General features: G+C 39.4%; 1 protein-coding gene across 1 annotated transcript; it reads left to right on the top strand.

Annotated features, from left to right (window-relative positions):
- Positions 1–4,214: 4,214 nt before the first annotated feature.
- LOC140341221 (PC-esterase domain-containing protein 1A-like) lies at positions 4,215–5,375 on the top strand. Its single transcript, XM_072426786.1, is given in 1 exon segment — positions 4,215–5,375. A coding segment is annotated over 1 exon segment (1,161 nt).
- Positions 5,376–26,214: the final 20,839 nt, after the last annotated feature.

The following is a 26,214-nucleotide window of genomic DNA, read 5'->3' as shown; positions in this document are numbered from 1 at the left end:
ATATGCAACAATGGTACCATTTATAAATATTTATCTCACCTCATCATTTGAAAGCTGTTTAAAAACTCTAAAGAAGAATGTTAGGCTGCAATATTGCCGTTAGTTTGCTGAAGGTAGAAGTGTTTATTCTCCTTTAGTTCCTTTTTGTAGAGCAGCCACCACCAGATAAAAAAAATAAATAAATAAATAAAGTGAAAGGTAATTTGGGCTTTAAAATTGAATGTTTGCCCAATCTATTTCAAATTAATGTAGTATTTTTTTATACATCATTTCTTTTTTTAAAGCAAGCAGTACCTGAATTTGATTTGGTATCAGACGCATAACATGGACATTCCCCTGCTTATTGCTGGAGTATGAAGGTTGAAGCTATCTGACCCCCTCCTCACATCCCTAGATATCCATTGGGCTCTAGGCTTCCACCTACCATTGATTTGTGGATGAACCAGCTCTGCTTTTATCAGCCTTTTGAAATGCAATTACAACTCCGAGCCAATATGGATCAATAAATATCCTATTATAAAGTAATCCCTCGCTATAAAAGTGGGGTTAAAATGCAGCAATAGTATATATAGTATAGTAGAGATCATAGAATGAGCACAGCATGTGCTTCTTATTAACCATCTGTTTTCGCCTTTGGAAGTTAGTTTGCATCAAACTACCCAACACAATATCACTCAAATTTACTACTCTCCCTATCAAAATACCTAAGATAAAAGCTAGGCATACACTGGTTAGGTATTTTTTGTGTGATTAAAAATATCATGTTCTGCAGCTTCTGCGGTATCCTAATTCTTTTAGTAAAGCCCCAAACTGTGTTTTGTTCCCAGTAAGTTTGGGCCTAGCCTGCTTAATTATGGGTATATTAAGAAATGGGTATGTGGCCCTGCCACATTTAGTAAGACTATAGCTGCCAACCCCAGTTAGAGCAATGCAAAAACAAAAAAAACAAAGAGAGTCTCCTTGATTCTTTTGTTCTGAACTAAAGTTGTGCTACTGCACAGTTTCCTTCTGATGTGTTTTCTGCAGTTTACTGTCAAATGTTTACCTAAAGACTGGATTGTTCTGTTCATTTACACAGGATAAAGCATCAGCCAAGTGGAAAATATTTTCTATATTGGGTTTTGGCTGGGTGATTGCAGAGGTCGGGTTATATGAAGCAGTAATTATTCACTTTCCTACTAGGTCAAATAGCCCTTACATACCCCAGAGTTGTGTTTGGGGTCATTTTCCTGTTGAAAAACAAAAGGTAGTCCCACTGATTGCAAACCATATGGAATGGCATGTCACTACAGAATGTTGTAGTAGTCCTGCAGGTTAAGTGTGCCTTGAATTTTTAATAAAACACCAATAGTGTCACCTGCACAGCACCACCACACCATCACACTTCCTCTTCCATGATTTGCAGGTAGAAACAAATATATCAAACTTGGCCTCTTGAGTTTTTCATCTCCACTGATGTCCATTCCCTGTGTTTCTTAGACCAAGCAATTCTCTTGTTGGCGTTTTTCCTCCTTAGTGGTGGCTTCTTTACAGAAATTGGACCATGAAGACCTAATTCATGCAACTCTGAAATGTTGATTTGAGATGTGTCTGCTACTTAAAGCATTATGGGATCTTTTAGGAGGTGTTATTTGTATTTTCTAAGGCTGGTTATATTAATGAAGTGATCTTGTGCAGCAGAAGCAACTTTTGGTTATCCTTTACTGGAGAAATCTCCTTAAGAGCCAGGGTTATCATAACATTTGATGGTTTTCACACCTGCACTTGAGGATACATTTAAAGTTCATCAAATTTGACTGACCTTTATGTCTTAAAGTAATAATGGACTGACATGACATAGTTGAGTGGTTCTTGTCATATTATGGCATACATTTATAATCAATTAATACTGAATAAGACCTCTGCATAAGACAACTGATAGTCTCAAATGTATTTATTTGCATCATCTAGATCTTGTTACTTTCTCTCTGTATCACTTCCTTTAGAGGAAGAGAGAGCAACATTGGAAACCAGTTTAACCACCTGGGCGTTACACTGAGGTCTAGATTTCTGTACCAAAAGCGTTACAGGTTTTAATGAATTTTTTTTTTTAAATTGTAGACCTGTAACTTACAGAAATATGTCCGAACAGGGTTCTAGTAGATATCATGAATATAAAAAATGTTTTTTTTTTTTTTTTTTTGCGATCGACTCTGGATCGCACCGAGGGAAAAGAAGCTGGCCGGCTTTTTCTTCTAAACCAGACGGCTTTTTTTTCTAAGCCGGCCGGCTTAGAAGAAGAAGACAGCCAGCTTCTTCTTCCCGGAGAGGACACCCGAAGCTGGAGGACGACGCTGGAACACGACGGATGGACGATCGCAGAGGGACCAGGTAAGTGATCGCTAAACCCGAACTTCTCTCACTGTGTTTACATACAGTGAGAAAAGTTCGGGGTTAACGATAATTGTAACTTTTTTTATCACGGAAAAGTTCGGGCTTAACGGTTGGGAGGTTAAAAAACATGTTTTGTGGATGCCTTAAAGGATTCAATTTTGTTTAGAATTATATCATTTATTACAAAAATAAATAGTGTGGCCCCTCTTAATTTCTATACTGAACCAATTTCCAGACATGCAGTCTACGTGGCCAGGAAAGGGAGAGCAATGGACATGTTCCCCCCGTTTCTGTTTTTACAATAAGAATAGTTTCTGTTTGAAAAGACATTCAGCCTGGCTGGAAAGGGATCCAAGCTACAAGACTTTCAGCATTGGAGGGTTACCTTGCAAGGGAACCACTTCCCAAAGTTGAGAAACAAGGGCTTCGTCCTCACGCTTGCTGCCCCCAAAAAAGATGTGGGGGTATTGTTTAGTGGCCACAGACCCAGCACAGAAGCAGTGTGGGTTCACAGAGGCTTCTTGGTGTGAATCCTTGTGTCAGTCAATCAGTGACATTTGCATTGGGGATTTGATAGTCGTAAGTAACCCACCTTTCGTTCATTTTCAAAAAGATGAGGCAATTGACACTTTTCGGCGACAGTCGTGTACGCTTAACAGTGGCCAGTGGCATTAAAGGTCCTTTTGGAAAGAACACTGGATGCTGGGCACAAAAGAAACTTGATGGCATACTGTGCCAACTGAGGGCAGATTTCAAGCCTGTTGACCCAAAAATTAATGGCATCACTAGTGTCAGGACAGGCATCCTCCTCCTAACTGCTGTTGTCAACACCAGCACCACCAGCCAAAAAAGAGCAATTGTAATTTTGCACCATGCACTTCATTCGTTCCCGATGGTTATGCCCCTGCACTTCACTTGTTTGAGGTGATCGCATCAGGTTTCGCCAGGCATCCAGAAAATCCCCCCTGCCTTGGCCTGCACTTTTGGATGTGTGCCGCCTGCTGGCACTACTGCTGATGCTGCTGCTGGTGCTGCTGCAGGAACATACAGTGAAGGCAGTTTCCGTCTGAGATCCCTGTGTGGAATGTGATGTGCAGAACTCCTCACACAGTGGGTTGCATAGTATTCTGCCCAGACAGGTGACCTTTTCTTTCTCTTGCTCCGTGTTTGGTAGAAACTGTCTCATTTTGTCTCTGTAGCTGTGATCCAGAAGGATGGCCAGCCAGTAATCATCCTGCTTTTTGATGATGCAAATGCGGGGGTCCCTCCATAGGCATTGCAAAATGTGGACACACACATGAAAGAGGGGTTTTCTTGCGCTTATCCTCCTCCTGTCCTGCAGTAGGCGCCTGTAGGGGACTTACCTGTCCAGCAAGTCCGCGGCATCCTTGGAGGTTGTGGGCAGTGGGGGAGACAACGCTGCAGCAGGCAGCATGGCCAAGGCTGATGTTGGCCTGCTAGCCGCACGTCTTTCCCTGCCGGCGGGGGGTTTGTTCTGTCCGAACTACTGTTCGGCCAGGCGGCATCCTCTGCATCCCTATGAATGTGGACAGTGTTGCTCATGCTCGCATCACTCCTGCGGCCGTGAACAGTACAGCACATCCTAGGGGGCTTGTTAGAAGAGGTGCGCGCTACCTTGCATGCCTCTTGTACCCCCCGGGCTTACCAACAGCAACCCAGCCTGATTCCTTACTTTTAACGCTGCCTGCCCTGACTTCAGATAATCCCTGACTACGTCTTCTGGTTCATCCATCGGTGACCACGCTTTATCGGACTGAATTTCTGTGTATGTTACCCCCGGAATTGGACAGCAGACTCTCTCTATATGTCGGGGGGATGAGATGGGGGACACCGGTATGTGTAACGGGAGCCGAGAGAGACTTCTCCACAAGTATGTGGCCATCCTGGGAGACTCCATTCAAAGATCCGTCTGCAAAGATCTTGTGAAAATACTGCAGAATTTTCTGACTGAGAACCAGCTCTAAAGGAAGGGTGAGATGTCATTTGCAAAAGACAAGTTGGTGGAAGGGGTATCTCTGGGTGAAATGCACAATGGCATAACTTACCGCAAAGTGCGTCAGTACAGAACTGACCACCGCCTGGTACGGTTCTATTTCCTGACCCGCGTCTATTCGGAGTACACAGAGAGTCTGCTGGCCAACTTCGAATGGAGACCTCAGCCCGACGTTGTCATCAACTCGTGTATCTGGGATGTTATCAGGTATCATGACCAATCACTGGAAATATACAAAACCAACCTGGACAAGCTGTTTATTCGGCTCACCGAGGTGCTGAGCCCTGCATATCTAGTGATATGGTACATGGCCATGCCTGTTGCATTCAAAGCTGGTGAAGTGCTAGAGTACCCAATTCCTAATGTGCGCTGGGACATCATAGAAGGGAATTTCTACAGTGCCACTCTGCCAGATTTGCAAAAATTTGATGTGATTGACATGCACTTCCACTTCTGCTTCGAGCTGTGCTACAGGGTTAAAGATGCCACCCACTGCAATCAGCTGGCTCATCAGAAGTATACTTGCATCCTGTGGGCTCATACTGCTCAAGCCTGGGGCATGCAGCCTCCACATCAGGGCCAAGTGAGAGGTCTTTCCATACCAAGTGCTCCTACTGTAGCCCTGTCAAGGCATATTGTCTATTCTCGGCCAGATGAGAAAACTGGCCTAAGACGCTTTGGTCTTCCTATCCAAAATGCACTTCCTCCTCCTCCAGCTCCTTCTCCAGTTATCCTTCTTGCAAATAATTGCTTTTCTCATCTGCCCTGTAGTCAGAAAAGAATTCCCTGTAGATTTGGGCCCAGGTTCCTCCCAGGCTACACTTTTTTTGATGAAATTGACCCCAGCCATACGATTGAGACCTTCAATCCTGGAAATGTTGGTTATCATTCGAATCAAATACATTCAAATGCCATCTCTCTCTTTGTTGATGACAGTCCACTTTTGGTTGGTCATTTTTCTATTAGAAACTTTTTAGTTGTTTATTAGGTTTAGTTGTCTATGGGTAGATAGCAGATGTAAACCTTACAGTTCCTTTGTATGAAAACCACCCCTTTAATGGGATGACTATCTCCCCCCACCACCTGGCGGTGCTAGATATGGTATTTACCAAAGATACCAAAGATTTCGAAAGAGAAAAGGGATGAGGCCAATTCATGAATGGGTGCCCCCCTACATTCGACCTCCATCTTTTCCAACTCAAGTCTAGGAACCAGAGAAATGAAGGCTTCCTACTTTTTGAAGGATCTACACTTCATGCCACTTTATTTCCTTCTACCTTGAGGTGTCTTTTATTAAAGGCACCGCATTACGTGTTCTGGGAAGGTGGTCCAAAAACATTGTTTTGCACTTTTGCAATTTTGTTTTAAGCGTTTCCTCTAAGCATTGGCACTGACCTTGACCTATTTTTCATTTATATTCAGACTAAGTTTTCACTAAACCCATATTTAGGGCATATGAAACAAAGACCATATATATAAATATTAAAACTGGACCTAATCTACTGGGATAACATTCAAATAACCTTTTTTCTTTGGGCTTAGACATATCAAACCGGTAGGTACCCTAAATAGTATTTGTAACATCCATACCTTTATTTATATTTTTTTTTTAGATTTTTTGGTTTCATGGTTTCTATATAGATACATTTCATTACTTACATTACATTATATGCCACAATTTTTTTTTTAGCATGCAGTTTGAATACTGCTTCTATTACCTCCCTACATAGACCGCACTCCAACTAAACATGAGTAAACTATTGCCCTTGTTATTAATTTCATTTAAATCACATCAATACATTGTTTTTCAAACATCAGATATGAAAGTTTTAAATGAGATGTTGATTGTTCAATTGAAGGTTCACCGTAATTAACTGTGGAATTATTAAGTCCTAGACATCCACATAAAAGAAGGATTATTATATTATATTATAAATTAGATCTCTAACACAACTATATTATATAATAATCTTTGACAATATATATGCTATATATTTATATCTTGTATTTGTAGAATAGAGAAATCATACAACCTCTGCAACTATATACCCCTGAGGAAGCCTATAACAGGCGAAACGTGTTGGGAATCATGCAACCATAACAGGTCCCCTTCTTACCTTGTTTTCAACCTTTATATGTATTTTGTATGACATTGGAAGGAAAGTCTAGTTTAAAGTATCCAAACCCTGTGACAATAACAGGCATTTGGATATTTAGCTTAAAATATATAATATGTACCTTTGATGTATGTCCTAATTGCAATTTGAAAAATGCATACTTGATTTATGTTTACACAAAAACCTCCTGAGTCTGAAACCTCTTTCTTTCCCTTTCTTTCCCTTATACCTATAGAATGAACTCGAAATATTCAACAAAGAGGTAGCTCAACACAACCTTTATTAAACAAAGACAAGAACCAACACCAAAAACTAAATGTTAAAGCATTGTCAGCCTCAGGGATTTAGTTTTGTTATCCCAGCACATTGTTGCCCCAGGACTTGAATACATTAGTTTTTGCTTTGGGTAAACAAGGATTGGGAAATGACTTGAAAGACCATCCACAGTGGAGTCCATTTAAAAAAATAATTCTATCCCCAATTATAGAGTATAACTTCTGAAAACCATGCTTCCATTTAGCAGCTACTTAGTTTATACCAAAATGTATGTCATGTAGCCAACTCTCATTACTCTAAATAAGTTTCCATTCAAGAAATAAATTGGAGAGATAGAGATTTTTATAGCTTAGAAGCAGTATCCTACCAGGAATATAGGTCATTTCAAGGTTAGTCTTCCTGGTATAAGTTGTATCCATCAATGATAGTTGATCCCCGCTATGCTATCAACTTGCTTCCTGCATTCTTTAAAATTGATGAACAGGTGGTGAAATATGGGTTACCAGTTACCTATGGAAATTATTGTCAAACGGCTTCTGCCAAGATGCATTCAGAGAATAATAGTACAGGTTGACACATTAGGAATGTGCAAATGTTTTTAGGTACATTGTGACCTCAGTCCTGGTCCAAGTTTGTCCTGATCAACAAGATGTAATAAAATATAGCACATATTCAAATGTCTCTGAGCACCAGAACTTCATAACCATGTGGATTGTTGGACATCCAATCCCAAAACTACAGCATTGATATGAAGTTGGTGCCTTTGTTGTGACTCAAATAGCCTCTACTTTTCTCAGAAGCTTTTCATCAAGACTTGTGTTGTACCTAAGGGTATTTGGTCTTTTTAGCCAAGAGAGCTTTAGTGAGATCAGTAAAATTGACACTGGAAGATAATACCTGTACATATTCTGTGCTTACATTTCTTCACATAGTTTAGTTGAGTTCAGGACTTTTTGCAGACTACTGTTTCTCTGCACCCAATTCATCCAACCATGTCTTTATGTAGCTGTCTTTGCTTTGGCTGGCTAATTTAGGATTATAGTGATTGGGCTTGAGTTCACTATAAGGAGAGCCCGCATATTTATTTAAATAGTTCTGACATCTTCTGCAACATTGTAATTACCATGGTCCAAGGATAAATTATGAGGAAAGCCAAGTAACCTAGTAGTATGAGTTTTTTTTTCTTTTTAGCAATGTGGGAAAAAACCCACATAGACACAAGTGGGGCATACAAACACTAAGATGAAAATATCCTGGCCAAGACTCCAGACCTGCAAGTCCACCATTCCTCCCACAGACATTATTATTACCCAGCTCTGGAGTACTTTTATACAAAAAATTCCTATCAAATTGTCCTAAGCAAGATTGGAACAAGTTCAAACTTTACAAGTCAAACAGATCAGACCGTTTGACACATTTATTTAGGACATTCTGGCATTGCCAAGCATTGTTAATATTCTGGCATTGCAGAGCTAACAAAAAAATATAAATATTAGGCTGTTGAGATCCATCACACCAACCAAAGAGTAAAGGCGTGACAAGACTTCTCTGTCAGCTCAACAACCTACAGATTCTGGTTTCCGTAACCATGAACTGCATCCTTGTCTTCCTAATCTTCAGCAGGGCAATCACTTCAGGTGAGGAATTAATAGGAACAATATTTTTTAAATAGCACCTTCATTTACTTTATAAGTTTACATGAATTAATTCCTGACATATCACAATAGGCAACAATAGTATATAAAAAGCACTCACTTACTCATTTAAGGTCAGTTCAGGAACTCCAAAATAGTGACTTCACTTAGGCTGTGATGATGTCATCAATCTGCTGAACGCAGAAAAAATAATTATCTGATCTCCCCCAGTGTTTAACAGTTCCATTTTGTAGAGCAACCACAACCAGATTACAAAAGGTTTTGTTCTGCTAAAGCGTGCAGAAGGAAATAAACTGTAGGACTTCCCACACCTTCTGTTTTCATATACCTGGAATTTAATTAGCAAATTTAAAGTGAAAGTTAGTTTGGGTTTTGAATCTGAATTTGGGATACCAAAATAAGACATATTATAAGACAAATATGAGACAAATCTATTAAAAAATCCTCTGCTATTGTAAAATAATGAACTCCATAACTATGACTATATATGATATAGAAGAAATTACAAAATAAGCACATCATTTGCTTTTTACTGGCCTCATGCCTTTAGAAGCCAGTGTGTACCTTAACCGCTGAACATTGTATCACTCACATTCACTAATTTCTAAAATTACATTTGAAAAACTAAATACATTTTTAATTTTTTCTATTTTTTAATTTATTCTAAATTCTCTAGATTTAAATTTAAAAAATAAAATAAAATTTAACCATACACTCTTTAGGCTTATTATTCCTGATTAACACTATCACGTTCTGTATCTTTTTCATTATCCTAGTATATTCCATATACTTATTTTTGACTTACACCAATGTGTGCTATGAAGTGAATGCATAAACACATGTTAATGCACATTTACAACTGGCAATGCGAATTCATAACATTGCGAAAAACATAAAAAATATACAGTAACTTGTGTTTCCAATTTTTGTTAAAAAAGTAGTCAGGGCAAAAGTAGATAAAGTGTACATAGTGTTATCTATATGAAACATGACTGAATAATATACTGCTATATGTTTTACATCAATAATAATGATAATTGGGACACAAAATCGAATCCAGTATATATCATCCCTAGAGCTAGACATAATTGCAGACATTTTTAGATGAATTTGTTATCATTGATCAACATTCCCTCTTGAATTCTTTTGAATTGTCTTTGTTGCAGGTGATATTATCAAGGAACATTATAAAACAGGCTGTATAACCACATACGGATGCTCGTTTGACCTTGAACATTTGCCAGGAACGGGGATTTATAATTTTACATATTCATGCAAATGAAAGAGGAAATTATGGCGGACTGCAAAGCTAACAAGGCCATGTAGTAATTTAGTAATTTGCTTTGTCCGCCTTGATTGGTGAAGGTTTTCACCTCTTCTCTTATTTCTTTTTCTTTGTTTGCTGTTACATAGCTGCACAACAGCCCCACCATGATAAAGCTGTGGTGGCCAGTGGTGATAGGTAGGGATGAGCGAGCAAATTTTTAAAATTTGGTCTTGCTGCGAATTGGACCGTTTTAGCTTAGCAGACATGTAGGTGAGAAAGACCTTTGTAAATTCAGCCAGCGAGACCGAATTTTTAGGACCTGCAAGACCAATAAGGGGAGCTGATTGCTGATTTCTGTTGCAGCCCACTATTTGTTCCTGCATAGAGTTTCTCTGTCCAGGAACACAGTGTGAGTCTCGCTGGCTGCTCATAAATGCAGCGTGGGGAAAAATAAGAGGATTTTTCCCACGGCCACATTCATTCAAAAATGCAAGCCGCATGACTCGGACTCTGAGAGGAGGAGTATCACGGCTGCATTTATGAATGGAGCCCTAAGAATCCTCCTCTCAGTAAGATATCCCCAGGCACTACAGGTTGGAATGACGGCATTCCCTCATTCTGACCTGTAGTACCTGGGGATCTCTCACTGAGAGGAGGATTCCCACGACTGTATTTATGAATGCAGCCATGATAATCCTCCTATAGTGATTTCTGATGGTTTTGCAAAATTTTGCGAACCCATCTTAACTTTGAGGAAATTTTCACAAAAATGCCAGAGGCATTTTCGCTCATCCCTAGTGGTAGGGTTGGTGCTTCCATGTCCCAAAAAAGGTAATCCCAGTATATACCCTAAAATGCGTGATCCCCACAAATGTTTCCAGTCACAAGCACATAGACCTGTTTCATAGGGATCTATTTATGAATGTTTTCCAAAAATTACACATATTTCACATTAGATAGAAAATGTATGATTCATGGGTAAAAGTTTTCGAAGGTATAACAATACCAAAAACATGTGGAATACAGGATATCAAAATATCAGGATATCAAATATCAAAACTATAAGATAACAGAATCATTACAGTGCAGTGGATATAAAGAATCATTACATTACAGTGCAGTGGATATAAAGAACCAAAACAGACAGTACAAAACCACAACAATTGCAAAAGCCGAAACTTACAAGGGAATCTACACAAAAAAAGGCCACTTTGTTACTAGTTAGTCAAAAAGCATTGATTTATCACAGCTTGCCCTCATTCTGACCTGTAGTGCCCAGGGATTGCTCACTGATTCCCACAGGGGTATTTATGAATGCAGTTGCGGTAATCATCCTTTAGTGATTTCCTGGATTTCCGATGGTTTCATGAACTTCAAGAAAAAACCAGTGCAAGTTATATGGCAAAATCAGTATGCCAATCATTTATTGTGCCCAAAAGGAAATGTTGGACTGTAGACATTAAAGGAAAAACCAATGATGTGTCAACATTTATCTAGTTTTTACATTTTGAGCACCTAGAGGTACCTACTGTTAATTCCTTTGGGTAGGTTACTTCTGAGACTGTTACATTTACAGACCTGATGTGTTGATCCTTCATGCTGCACATTCCTGTAATTGCCAAGATTTTGTACCTGGACTCTGTCTTGAGCTGTAAGCTTTAATAAAACAATGCTTTACTCTGCTACAATATTGTCTTTTTTGTCTGATTTCACTGCAGAATAATTCAAATATTACTTCCAATAAGCAATAAAACTGCTCTATAAATATAAATAAGTTAACAACAAACTAAACTTTCAGTTTGAATCAGCTAAATACATTTCAGACGGATAAAGTAAAAGATTGCAGTCTTACAGTTTGTCACTTTTACTACTTGATTATTAATTATTAGTTATTATTGAAAAGGAAATAAATGGGTTGAGTCCCCCTTGATTTTTAAACTAGACCATTATATGGGCACCAGTTATATCAAACACACGCAAAACAAATATGAAGAGCAAAGTAGGGTATCAACCTGCTAGTCACTGGAATAAATCAACCAACACTGAAGTGGATAAATTGTCTCTTTACCAGCCTTACCAGCTGTAGACTCAGATTACCTTTTTGTGTCTGATCTTGGTATCGTGTTATTCAAGATAATGTTTATTGTATATTGGTGTGTAAACTTTACCATGTAATTAAACATTTACGTGTCTACTTAACTTTGTGTCTGAAGTTTAAATTTATTTAACTTGTAATCTTTCAAAGCAAAAAAGACAAAAACTTTTACACCTCTCACTATAACCTCTGCTCAGTGTAGCATCTGAGTGATTTCAATGCTGCTGACTATTTTCTTAATTTTGTTTTCCTTTTTCCATTTGTCTGCCGGTAACCCAGACTTCTGACATCTGGCTCCTTTTTTAGAAACGGGACTGGGTTATATGTCCCTTTAAATATTAGGTCTTGTGATCAGACTTACTAGAGGGTAAAGGGAACCTGACCCTCATCCCGTATAGACAGGATCAGAAAAATGGTGGCAGATAAAACAGCTCTTTGTGAGCCCTGTCTGCTCTTGGAGAAGCCAATTTACCTATCATGTTTTTTTCTTTTTTTTTTTTTTTTTGGTGAAGAAGAAACACACACAGACAGACAGATAATGTCTATGTCAAAAGATCTGCAAGGTCACAATGCCCCATATACATATACGTATTATCAAGCTCCTAAGTACTTTTTAAAATTCTGCCTGCAGGCAAAATGCGAACAGATTGGGGCTAGTTTAGTATAGGAATTTTTTTTCACTTACTAAGGTGTACTTTCACCCTAGTCATGACTAAAGGTGCGTACACACTTCCAATTTTTATCGTTCCAATCGAACGACGAACGATCGATTGGGCAAAAAATCGTTCGTAAAAAAGTAACCAACGACGCCGACGAACGAGGAAAGTCGCTAGAAACGAACGACCGGACCGACGGATCGGATTGGGCGACGATCGTTGAACATCGTTCGTGTGTACGGTCGTTCGTTGATCGTCCATGTTCAGAGCATGCGTCATGAACGAACGTCCGTTCACTTTCCTGTCGTGCACATAGTTCCTCTATCGTTCAAACGATCGTATCTATTGTGTGTACAATATCTACGAACGATCGTGTCGTTAACTCTATGTGCAGGATCGGTGCTATACGATCGTTCATATATATCGTGCATGAACGTTCGTCATTCGTTTTCCAACGATAATAATTGGAAGTGTGTATGTAGCTTAAGTGTGTTCAAATTTTATACATCAAAGAGTTCTTCTATATTTGTTTAAGAGATTGCAGCTTTTGCCAAGCATTGTTAACATTCTGGCATCTTGGAGCTCTCAAAAAGATATAAATATCAATGCTTTTGATATTAATCAGACCAACCAAGGAGCAAAGGAGTGACAAGACTTCTCTGTTAGCTCAACAACCAACAAATCTGAATGTTGGTTTCCAGAACAATGAACGGAATTCTTGTCTTCCTAATCTTCATCAGTGCAATTACAGCAGGTGAGGAATTATTGAAAATATAATTTTTTTCTTAAATGAACCTTTAATTAATTTTACAGGGCTACATTGACTTCCTGACATGTCACAATGTGCATGAATTTGGTCACTTATCATATTAATAAAGCTCTAAATTTATTGTTACATGGTTTATTTTTTCTTTTTAAAGTATAATTACCTGAATTTAAATTAGTAACAGGAAGAATGGGGCCATGGGCAATGTCACAGCTTTGGCCTCCATCCCTGTAACTGACAATGATAAGAAGTGCAATAGTTACATTGTTTATACTGGAATGATCCGAGGAGACACCTTCATGGAAAGAGACTGGGAGGTACAGATCTCTTACCAACACCACGATTCATATGGTTTACACTAGGAGTATGAGGGTAGTAGTTGTTACTCCCCCAATTCCTGGACATCCATTGGCCTTAACCATTCACCTACAGTTGACTAGTGGATAATCCAGCTCAGTTTAGCATCAGACATTTGAAGTTCATTCCTAAAGGAGAACAATGAGCAGGTATAGAAAGGAGGAGAAAGCTCAATGACAGATAGAAGACAAGCTAATCGATTGAGGTAAAAAAATTGAGTAGCAAATACTAAAGGTTTGAGATAAGACATACATTCAAAGTTCATGAAATCTTTCAGAATGACTGACCTTCAGGTCCTAAAGTTATGCTAGATTGTCATTTCTCGTGACTTAGTTGAGTATATCTTGTGATAATATGGAGTAAATGAGTAAGTGAAAGGGCTAATTACTGTAAACTTTGACTGGGTACCAATCCTACCTCTGCAAAACACAACTGATGGTCTCAAACATATTAGGATAGCTAGAAATTCTGGACAAGACACCCTGGTAATAGAAAACTGTTTCAGATGTCTACTTCATAAATCTGATTGAGAAAATGTTAAAAGGGAGTATTTTGAAGATTCTAAAATATAAGGTAAATCCTAATTTATTGTGTTTAAACAGTTTCTTCAGATTAAAACATAATTCCATATGCGTTCCTTCAAAGTTTTGATGTCTTCAATATCAATTTGCAATGAATCTATTGAAAAGGATAGGGTGTACAAAACTATGTCTGGGTGTAAATAAATAATAATTGAGATGGAATGATAGATTATGATTTATGTTTTTGTTAAGGATTTTTATATATACCCTTGTACATTATATTTAAAGATATCAATGCACCTACTTCTGTTGATAAAGCAGCTCTCCTAACTGTGAAACGCATTGAGCATAACAAATGAGCTTCTATAAGTGTAGGAGGATTTTTTAAATTATTGGGATCAAGTTACAAGGATATTGAAACCAGAAGATCTGGGAGTATTAACAAGAACTTTATGTGTTGTTTGAACATTTATGTCTTGTTTAACATCAATGACAATTCAAATATGATTTGTTGTGCAATTATCGAGATGTTGTTTTTGATCATTGTAATGTTTGTAAATGAAATAATATTAATTTTAATAATTATATTATTATAAAAATATAATATATAAAAATATATGATAATATTATATTAACTTTATGCATATGTGTATATGAAATTTTTTGTCTCCGAAAATCCCTGTGTTTGTCTGTGAAAAGAGAATGGATTGGAGACAATGTCCCTGATTCATCAATGAAACTCCTAGATCGCTGGTTGCGCGTTGTTTCACGATTAGAGGCGATTAGATATCAGATGCGTGATTAAGGAGGAAGGCGATTAGATTTCAGATGCGCGATTAAGAAGGAAGGCGATTAGATTTCAGATGCGCGATTAAGGAGGTACATTTTTGATAAAAAATTTTGGTTTGCTTTGCAACACTGCAAACTAATTGAGATCAAGCTGTATATATACCCTTTTGACATCCTGGTCACGCAAACTTTCCAGGCGGCCACGCTCCAAGAAAACACGTGGTGCCCGGACCGAAGTATGAACTTCCTGCTCTAGTTGCTCCTCTGGTTCAATTCAACATATGCGCTGTTTAAAGCAGCAGCAGCAGCAGCAGTAAAAAATAAATCAAAGTCCAAATCTGGATCCATGGCAACAATCAAAACATGAATGAAATATTTAGTTATTACTGTAAGTAGAGATACGTGGTTTTCCACAAAAAAGAGAGGAAAACTTACTTGTGTAGTACTGAGATGATAAAGGTTCAATTGTTCCCAATGTGAATAATTCTTAGTTGTGCTGAGCTGGATAGCAAGTCTATCTAACAATTGTGGATTCGAGGGTGATCATTAGAGAGGCAAAAACATAATAAAAAATAGCTTTATACAATTATTAATATTGCAAAATTGTTACTTTGCAAACATACCTATCGTAGTCTGATATGTGTTTTCATAAAGGATTCTTGGGATGTGTACGCAGTATTATTCTTCATATTGGAGGAGATAAAATTATCCTTCAGATATAAAATGTGATTGCGATGAATGTATAGGTTATTTACTATTTATTTTAATGAGTGTATTGTAAAGTAAGAGGTAAAGAAGTAAAAGGTAACGTAAACTGTCATAGATGCTGACTGATTACTCTTACATTTTAATTGGAATCACAGGATTCCAAAGGGTAGGTTTTAGATTATTGAATGTGTGTGGATGGACCTGTAGGAAGGACTGATAAAAATATGTAAAGTGTGTATTTTATTTTGTTTGTATTGGTTATTAGGTCCAATTGTATAAGGAGTGATATTAGTTAATCTATAATGAATGATGAATTTAGAACATTAAAAAATGTTAATAGGTACTCACCATTAATCTGTGTTTATTGATTCACTAGCAACGAGAGGATTGATACTCATTAGGTTTAACATTAGTTAAACTGAAACTGCAACTGGAAGGATGGAAGGAAGTGTTTAATGCCTAAGTATGAAATCAGGCAAAAAATAATTTCAGTAGGGAAGCCACATTTCAGTGGGAGCCAGGAAGTTTAGAGATTTAGAGAGGAAAAGGTTACGGATGGAGGATAGCCTAATATAGACGGATCTGACATTCCATAGACTGGCAGAGAAAGCGGGTAACAACTTATGGGTAGTGGGGATGGTAATGAGGGTAGAAGGAGGGTGAATCTCAGTGAAAGGTTAGAGAAGAGAGAGGCTGGGGGGGGGAGTAGCAGGGTTATGTATATTTTATTGCAGAAAGGACATCGTCTGTCTCTTTCTTCAATAAAGGCCTGCCTGATCGAAAATTTTCAGAGCACAAATTTAATTCAGCTTTAATTTAAAAGGCCCTGGAAAAGGTCACAAACAAGAAGGTTCTACTCAGGATTGAAATTTCAGTTTTTAATGTACCTTTAGACACATGAGGAAAAATAAACTAGAAAAGTAACAATAGATTCCTTTATGATCATCTCAGGCGTTCCTATACTGTAGCTTATTGATGACTCTGTTTTCCTTCTCTTCTATAAATATTTCTCTTGCAATGTGAAGTGATGGAAAAAAATCAAACGGAGAATGGTCATCAATGTGATGCCTGCTTTTCACCGGAGGGCATTAAGTGCACAGAAAATAAAACCCAGAAATGTACCGGCAATGAATTTGAGTGCCTAGTCTTCTCAGGTTTTGCAAATCGCGCAGGTAATGTTATATAGACACAGTACCTGCTATGATAAATATGGAGCTGCATTGCTCTGTGTCTTTTTAACTGACTGGACTTTAATGCAAATGTTTTAAATACAATAAGTGAAAAATATAAGAGCGTCATAAATGCATAAAAATAAAAGCGTGAGACAACATTGTAGACGTGATTAGAGTGTAAGCTCCTTTGGTGCAGAAACTGAGGAGACTACTGTAGGTCTGACAACTATCATTTTTGTTTTTGTCTGATGCAATTTCAGGTCACATAAAAATCAAATAAACTTTCAAACCACAAAGCCTCTTCTCAACAACTGACTCTTCCTAAACCCCACACCTGCTTCCCCTACAACTACCTTCTCTGCCCAAGACATAGCCACCTACTTTATAGATAAAATTGTTAAAATCAGACATGATGGGTCTGATTTAATAAAGCTATCGAAAGCTGAAGAGGACTTTTATCAGTGAAGCCGGGTAATCCAGCAAACTTCAAATCCCTGCACAGTTCCAAATGAAAATCAAATTCAAGCTCATGTGCTTTGGCTTCAAATCTCTCCACAGTTCTTTTCCCACTTACTGTTATTACCTGATAGAAAAATATCCCGCTAGCCGCTCTCTTTGCTCCTCCAATGACCTACTAATGACTTCCTCTCCCATAACCACATCTCACTGACGGCTTCAAGACTTTTCTAGAGCTGCCCCGACTGTCTGGAATGGTCTTTCTCATCCTATTTGGCTTGCTTCTCCTTTTCATTTAAAAGAGCACTAAAATCCCATCTTTTTATACTTGCCTACCCTCTACTTCTGCTACCTAAACCCTCACTACTTACCTAGCAATCTATATCCCCCTCCTATTGTATGCTACTTCCCCCACCTCCTGGATTGTAAGCTATTCTGGGTAGGGTCCTTTACTCCACTTGTGACCATCTGTCATTTGCAACCCCTATGTAATGTACAGCGCTGCATAATATGTTTGCGCTTTATACATACTGTTTAATATTAATATTAAAATAAATTACTGTCAATGCTCATTTATTACTGTAGTATTTGTTTTTTACTCCAGTGTATGCCATGACGCACAGAAACACATTTCAATGTACGTTTACAATCGGCAATGTGAATTCCTAAAACACATAGTGACCTGCATAAGGATACAGGTATTCCCCGAGTTAAGGACATCCAACATACGGATGATTCCAAGATATGAATGGGGCTTCCCTGCTCGCTGTCTGCAGGACAGAGGCTTGGAGGGGGCAGTTTGACTTGACTTGCAGAGGAAATCTTTTGCTAAACACAGCTGAGGTTGTGAGTGATCTTAAGAGCTGATCTGATCTGTAACATCTTGTAACTCACTAATGACCAAGGCAAACTCTGCAGTTGTCTATTTTTGCATATCAAAGCACAGCTTGCTCCAGAAGTTAATGAATGTCTAGGCTCCATAAAGATTCTTTTTTTTTTTTGATCACCTTACAGTGAGGATTTTTACAGTAACTGATACTACACTGCTTAATATTATTTTGGGACAAACATCTCTCCTAATTGAATTTATTCAAATAATGTACCTGATCTGACTTGCATACAAATTCAATTTAAGAATAAACCTACAGCCCCTATCTTGTACAAAGATAGATAAGTGTGCATGAATCTTTAGTGTTCTCTATGTAACATGGAGACGATACTGCTATTTACTATATTGTAAAATAACGATAAAAGTTGAAACCCAAAATTGTATCTAGTACATAGCATCTCTAGCATTAGCAGCATTAAAGACCTTTTTAAATGAACATTTACCATCATTTCTTCTTTTAATCTTTTTTTTTTGCAGGTGATGAGATCAAAAAATTTTATGTATTAGGCTGTATCAACAATGATGGATGCTTATATGACTGGGATAGTTTGCCAGGATCGGAAGTTTTTAATTCTACATTTGTATGCAAATAAAAAAGGAAAGTACGGTGGATTGCAAAGTTACCAAAATTCTGATGTAATTTAATCATTTGCTTTATATAGATGTGAGTTGTATGATGGAGGATGTCACCTCCTCTCTCCCTTTTGCTTTCTCTCTGCTTGCATTTGCAAAACTGAGTAACAGACGTACCATGTTGAAGTTGTGGTGGGACAGTGTGCTAGGATTGGTGCTGTCATGTCTTCTAAAAAGCAATCCTGATGGTATATGTATATTGCCTGATATTTCTGCTAGTAAGGGAGACCCATACATGTGTTTCTAGTCCCAAATACACAGGTAAAAGTCATAGGAGTGTATTTTTATATTTTCCTTTCAAAATATATTCACTGTTTTGCATTGGACCTAAATAGAAAATGATTCAATGATGAGTAAAAGCTGTTTCAAAAATTTTGCAACTGGATCCATTGTGAAGAATGTGTAAATTGTGGATAAAATGTATAAATAGACTTCATAAAATACTTATCAGCCAGAAGCCAGAGCATGTGAGATGGCAGAATCAGTATGCCAGTCATTTATTATTCCCAAAAGCAAACTTACACTTTATAATATGTTTCTGGACAGTGAAAGCAGGTGCCAATGATGTGTCAGCTTTCTCCTAAATACCACAGGAGCCCATACATTTTTAGCACACTAGTCTATAGGCACATAGAGGTGCACACTATTGATTCTTACTAATACGTTACTTCTACGACTGGCGCATTCGTAACTGCCAAGATTTTGTACCTGGACTCTGTCCCGAGATGTAAGCCTTATTAAAGCAATGCTTTACCCAGCAAAACAATTGTCTCTTTTGTCTCATTTCACTGCAGATTGATTAAACTTTTAATCAAATGTGCATATAATTTGCACCTAGATATAAATAGCTTAACAACCAAAAGAACTTTCAGACTTGTCCCCATTCATCACCTGTAGTGACCTGAATTCTTAGATAGAGAAACTCAATCTAAGAATACATAGTACAGCGCTGCAACAGCAATCACGGTTGCCGCACTCTACTTCTACTATGTATTTTTGGAAAGAGTTTCTCTATCTAAGAATACAGGGCACTACAGGTGATGAATGGGGGCAAGTCCCTATTCATCACTTGTAGTGCCTGGACTATGTAGTAGAACTGCAGAGGTAATCATCAGTTCAGTTTCCCAAGTGATGTCACGTGGGAAACTGAACTGCCAACAACACCTGAATTGCCAGTCTGGGGGACCAATACACTGGATGTTGTCAAGATCGTAACTCACAGAGGCCATGCCCACTAGATCCCTCACCATCAATTTCGGGAATGAGCTGAATGCCTCAAATTAGACACATAAAATAAAACACCCTATGGGTAGACAACCATCCACAAAATCAGACTGCTCCCACTAATAGATAAAAACTCCCAGGGTATACAGACAACAGGCAAAAAGCTAAATATGAACCTTTACCATCAGAGAACCCCTTTCATAATGCTTGGATTGACAGGCCTTGCTTTTCCTACAGGTAGTCCCACTGAACAACTAACAAAGTCCTTTTTTTTTTTTTTGGAAGGCCAATGATCCCTGACTGCTGACCCGACCTGGAAATATTTGCCCCATCATTCTAGCTGACGTCATTAGTTTCATTCACAAAATAATGTTCTTATGCACCAGTCCAACACTTGGCGGGGCGGCCTGAATGGTCCCGATTGGGAGGGCTGGAGGAAGAAGAAGGGCTCAGGCACTCTGAAGGTCACACCCTCTGGGGCTGCAAACCACCCAGTCTTGCAACCTGAGGGACCGAAGTTCATATAATGTACAGTACATACTCTATGCAATTTTTAGATCTAAAAGTTATAAAACAGATCACAAATTCCAAAAGAATTATAAGATTTGGCTGGTTTGTAAAAACAGTTTTAGTTTGGTTTTGTAACATAGAAACTATAAATTAAGTGTAAACTAAATTTCAAACCAGGCCCTGGAAGTTTAAATGAGAGTATTAAAATATTGCACTGAATTAGGTTTTGGGTATACAACATCAAGTCCATTATAAATGTTAACGCTCTTGATGGCTTGACAAGGATTTGTGTCATTAGGAAAAGTTTCCTTTTTGAATTTGTGTTCGGAAAATTGTTTGTTACCATTTATTTATTATTGTACCAAAATGTACTAAGCTGTTTTGGGTTGGAGCAAGCAACTACCACTAGGCACTGCATTTTTCCTTCTGTCTAATGTGTTAATGTAGAACAGGGTATATTAACACTAAAGCTTAGAAAAATACCACGTTCTTTATGTATAAAATATAATACCAATTCTTTAGCAGAAAAAAAACATTTCTTTTTTAATCTTGAGCTTATCTTTTGCTCATATTTAAATGTTACCGTACGTATTCACATTTACTCAGTTTAGAGCTGTCATTTATTTATGTGTGTTTTTATATTGTTTTGCTACCACTAACCATGTGACCTCTGTAAATTTTACTAGTTTAGCATTATATTATCAAACTTTATCCATCCAGGGTCATTCGTTTCAGTTTATTTCTATTCTTCTGTTTTACAGACTTCTTTGTCTATATAATATTTTTATTTTACCTTTTTATTTGTTTTGCTAATTAGCTTTGTATAGAGTGGGGGAAGAATGGAAATTTTTTATTTTTACTGCTATCCAATGCATTTAAGGAAATATTTTCTATGCAAACTCTAAATGCTGACTAATAGTGCACCAATTATAAACCTGGGCTATATTTGAAAGAAATATATATTTACTAGGAAACCTAATGGATCATTGTTTACCTGTGTAAATAATTACCAAAATTACTTCCAAGATCCAAAAGAATAATATAACAGGTAAACACATTAGGAATGAGCCGGAAAGGGAAGATCTTTTTTTTTAGTGTGACAAAGAGAAGGAAGGAAGTTTTTCTTTTGTCGGTGAGGTCCTCGAGGGAAGCAGTTGTATTGGACTGTTTCAGTGGGGGTGAGGGTCCCATCTATGGTATGGGACTCTCGGTAAGGTTGTTGTTGGGAGTGTTAAATGGTTTTTTGGTAGGACTGCGAGTGCTGCTGGTATCGTTGGGGTAAAGTGGTGGGGGGGGGGGGGGGGGGGGGGGGGGGGGGGGGGGGGGGGGGGGGGTGGGGGCATGGCATGCGTGATCTCAGCCCCATTACAGTCATGCTTTTGGCTACCAAATCATAAGGCGATTCCGATGGGACCATACAGGCCTTAGATCTGCTACACAGACAGGATCCGTTGTGCGTCTCTTTTTCCTTCCTTCCGACAGATCAGAAGAAGGGTCAGATAAATAGCGATGTCATCCAGGCAAAAAAGGCAAAATAGTGGCCCAGCCATGGAGTGGGGAGGGTGGGAGAACAGCTTGAGAAGTCCACAGAGTGGCACAATGACATAGTGGTGAGGTGAAAGCAGCATGATGAGACCACAGAACAGCACAATGACAGAGTCTGGAGGTGGCGACAGCAACCACAGGAAACCACGGAGTGGCAAGGTGACATAGTGTGCAGATGGAAGCAGCAACATCAGGAGACCATAAAGTGACCCGGCGACAGAGTGGGGCAGTGGTTAGCAACACCAGTACCCGCTGAAGAAGGTGGGTGAAAGAAGAAGCACTTGGCATCTGATATGTGGCACAGGAGGGGAATTGACTCCAAGGGGCTCTCGCTTCTGGCCTCAATCGCCCAGCGCATGCCGGGTGTGACCTCCTCTGAGGACAGTGACAGGTGGAGAGTTTGACTGGCGTGGCACACCTCTTAAACGGTAACGCAGATGTCCTAAACTGTCCAAAATCAAAGTCCCATTCTTAATCCCACCATAAAGAAACAATAAAATCAGAATGTTTTCCTGGAGCAGAATTCAGAGATTCACATTTTTCCACAATTCAGCATTTTTCCTGCATTTCCTGATCTCTAATGATTTACCCCATCTGAGCTCAGACATAATGAAATCTATTCTATTACCTTCCCAGGAACAAACAGTTCATTGCACATGGCCACCCTGGTCCTTGCATGCCAGTGATAATATTTCACCACAGATATTATGATATAGATTGTTTCCCGGTTTACATTAGGAATTTTCTGGGGGACCCCATCCACCTTGTCCGAGTAACTCAAAAGTTTCAGCCTCTGAATTTTAAGCCTTCCCGCCACTCCTTCCCAGATCTGACAACTCCCCGCACAATCCTCCATGAAATGCTCCATAGACTCTTCTTGGGGAAAACCTAAAGGACAATTCCTATAAGCTGCAAATTTTACATTTCCCCTAACAAACATTTTATTGTGCAAGGACAACCAGGTGACATCAAACACCTTTGCAGGTAATCTATGGCCATTCAGATATTTCAAACTTCCCTGCAGAACCGATGTGACACAGTCTCTGAGTGCCAACGGAGAGCAGAAGAAGGACCTGCTGATACTTTGGTAGAACTGTTTTCTTGTGCTATTCTCCAGGTATGACTTCTCTATTCCTCCCCATTACCTCAGGGATTTCAGACCCAAGCGCAGATATAGTGGAAGGTGACAACGAGACCATCTCCCCCCTTTTTAGTGTATTTCCCCTTAACCAACATTCTGCAAAGGGCTCTATCCAAGCTCTGACGCTGCTTACCCACATGGGACGGACATTGGTATCCAGGCTCCCAAAATTCACTTTCAGGAACAAGGAGTCAAAAAATAGCCCCGGATTAAGCATGCCCAAACCCCTTCTCTTCTCTGCAGGTAAGTCACTCCTCTTTTTATTCTGTTTAACCTATTCCCCTACAAAAGCTGGAAAAACAAACTAAACAGCCTAGCAGATAGGCTATCAGGCAATGGGAAGCCCACAGACAAATAGAGAAATATAGGGACCAGGTATGTCTTTAACATCGCCACTAGTGTTGATGTTTGAATTCGGGTAGACCTGACCCGAAAAACATGTGATTCGACAGAAAAATTCGGGAGGAAAAAAAAACATTTTTTTAATTTATTTTTTTTCTTAAATTATTTATTTTGTATGTGTTTTTTAATTTAAACTTGTTCTTTTTTTATTTTTTACAGGTTATCCAACAATGAAATTATGAATCATAACGTCATTGTGGGATTCCTGGACCGTGAGAACTTTGCGGTCACAGCTAATTGAAAACAGGTGCCTTCAATTAGCTGTAACCGCAGGCAATATGAGGGCAATAGAGGTTGAATGGAGATGGGGAGCCTAATTCATCAATGAAATCCGCGCTCACTGGTTGCGTGTTATTTCGCGCCGTTATATCGAGCCGGTTTACTGCGGGCTGGAGTCATATGCACTCGTTCATTCGCATCTCACTGCCAAGCCGGATGCTTGCCTTCATAACAATGGGCAATAGGGGTCGCAAATCGGCCAATTAAGGCGATTAGATTTCAGCTGCGTGATTAAGGAGGATCTGTTAAGATGTCAATCGTGAAATCATAGCAATTGAGGCGATTATATTTCAGATGCGCGATTAAGGAAGATCTGTTGCTGTCAATGGTGAGATCATAGCAATTAATTAGCGCACACCTGCTCTGTGTTCTGTGCTTATCTACAGTCATTTAGAATCTTTAATGCTTCATCTTGTTTTGGGTAAGTGATACTTTTTTAGGTTACATTTACTCATTCACAAAATAATTCATTGTTACATTTGTTTGGAACTGTTTTTAAACTTTTTGGATTGCTTTGCAACACTACAAACTAATTGAGATCAAGCTGTATATATACTAGTAAGAACTTCATAATATGTCATCTCACAATAGTATGAATTGTAAAAAATTCTCACCAAGCATTCGTGATCTAATTAAAATATCATTATAGTAGTTTGGCTGATAGAAATTAAATAGAAATAGCAATTTTCTCTTCCAGCAAGCTGTACAGGTGATGGATGACCTGGCGAGACAGGCGAAAACGCCTTATGACATCCTGGTCACGCAAACTTTCCAGGCGGCCACGTTCCAAGAAGACACGTGGTGCCCGGACCGAAGTATGAGCTTCCTGCTCTAGTTGCTCCTTTGGTTCTAATTCAAGATATGCGCTGTTTAAAGCAGCAGCAGTAAAAAATAAATCAAAGTCCAAATCTGGATCCATGATAACAGAAAAAAAAATCCTTGCATGGCGCGCATTTAAATGAACATGCGTGCGCGTCTGCACGCGTCACCGTGCGTCTGCGCGTGTCTACGCGCGTCTACGCGCGTCTGCATCCCTATAAATTTGCAGTCATTCTGGTCTTGCAAACCAAAAACTTGTGCAAAATAAAAAAGAAAAAGAGAAAAAACACGAAAAAAAAGAGAAAAACTGAATAACGAACAGAGGAAAAGGAACAAGTAAGAATACACCATTGACTTTATTCCTCCAAAAAATGTTTTGTGTGTGTTGTCCCATAACTCTTATACCCAGTGTGGGCAGGCAGCTTCTAAACCTCACTCAGAGGCTGATTGACCATTTTGATAGAGCAGTAGAGTCAAGGATGCCTGGCCGAAGTTCTGATAACTTTGAACGGGTCCTTATGCTCCTACGTGAAAACATATCAAAATCGCCAGGACCGAGAATTTAAGCAACAACATCTGGCATCGTCTGACAGAATCAGTCCAAAAACATGTGGCAGCCGTGAATCGTCTGACAGAATCAGTCCAAGAACAATCAGCCAATTTGGGTGCCTACATGTTCAGAGTTGACCATCTCTGTAACATGTTAAGTGAATCCCTAGGCCAACAATCTCGCCTACATCAGGCGATTATTCAAAGACTGGGTTGGCAAATCCCAATAAGCCCTGATGGCTCCCCAGCTCCTGCAGAGCAGCCAGCTCCGTTCTTCCCCCCGGCTCCAACCAGTGCCCCGGGCCCTCCACCCAGTGCCCCGGGCCCTCCACCCAGTGACCCTGGCCCTCCACCCAGTGCCCGTGCCCCTCCAAGTCCTCCCCGTGCCCCTGGCCCTCCACCCAGTGCCCCTGCCCCTCCACCCTGTGCCCCTCCCCCTCCACCCCGTGCCCGTTCACTCTGTGCCCATGCCCCTCCAAGTCCTCCCCGTGCCCCTGGCCCTCCACCCAGTGCCCCTGCCCCTCCAACCCATGCACCTCCACTCGGAGCCCCTCCCCCTCCACCCCGTGCCCGTTCACTCCGTGCCCGTGCCCCTCCAAGTCCTCCCCGTGCCCCTGCCCGCCGGACAGCCGCAAGACACACTCTGGAGTTGGGCCGCACTCGCGGCCGTGCTGCGGTGGTCCACCGTGGGCGAGGCCAGGAGGTGGAGGTGAGCCGTGGCTGGGCAACTAGGGTGGGCCGTGGCCGGGCTGGGTGTACTAGATAAGTGGATGCCGGGTGCCAGGTGAGAACATTCTTCACATTCTTCCTGTCAGTTTTCACTTAATTTTTTCAACACTCCATGAGCTCGCCAGTTTTGGGTTCTCCCCAAAGAATGTTCCAGTACATTTGTCAAAGTGATTCTAATCAAGTCACTAAATGAACACAAATCTAGTTATATCTAGGGACCAAATATGGCACACTGCACTTCTCTGACATTTGTCTGTAACAGATAAATGTGC

The sequence above is a fragment of the Pyxicephalus adspersus genome, chromosome 11 (assembly GCF_032062135.1).
Source record: "Pyxicephalus adspersus chromosome 11, UCB_Pads_2.0, whole genome shotgun sequence".
Classification (NCBI taxonomy): Eukaryota; Metazoa; Chordata; class Amphibia; order Anura; family Pyxicephalidae; genus Pyxicephalus; species Pyxicephalus adspersus.
The sequence above is the reverse complement of the archived record's forward strand: the minus strand, read 5'-3'. Positions and strand labels throughout refer to the sequence as shown.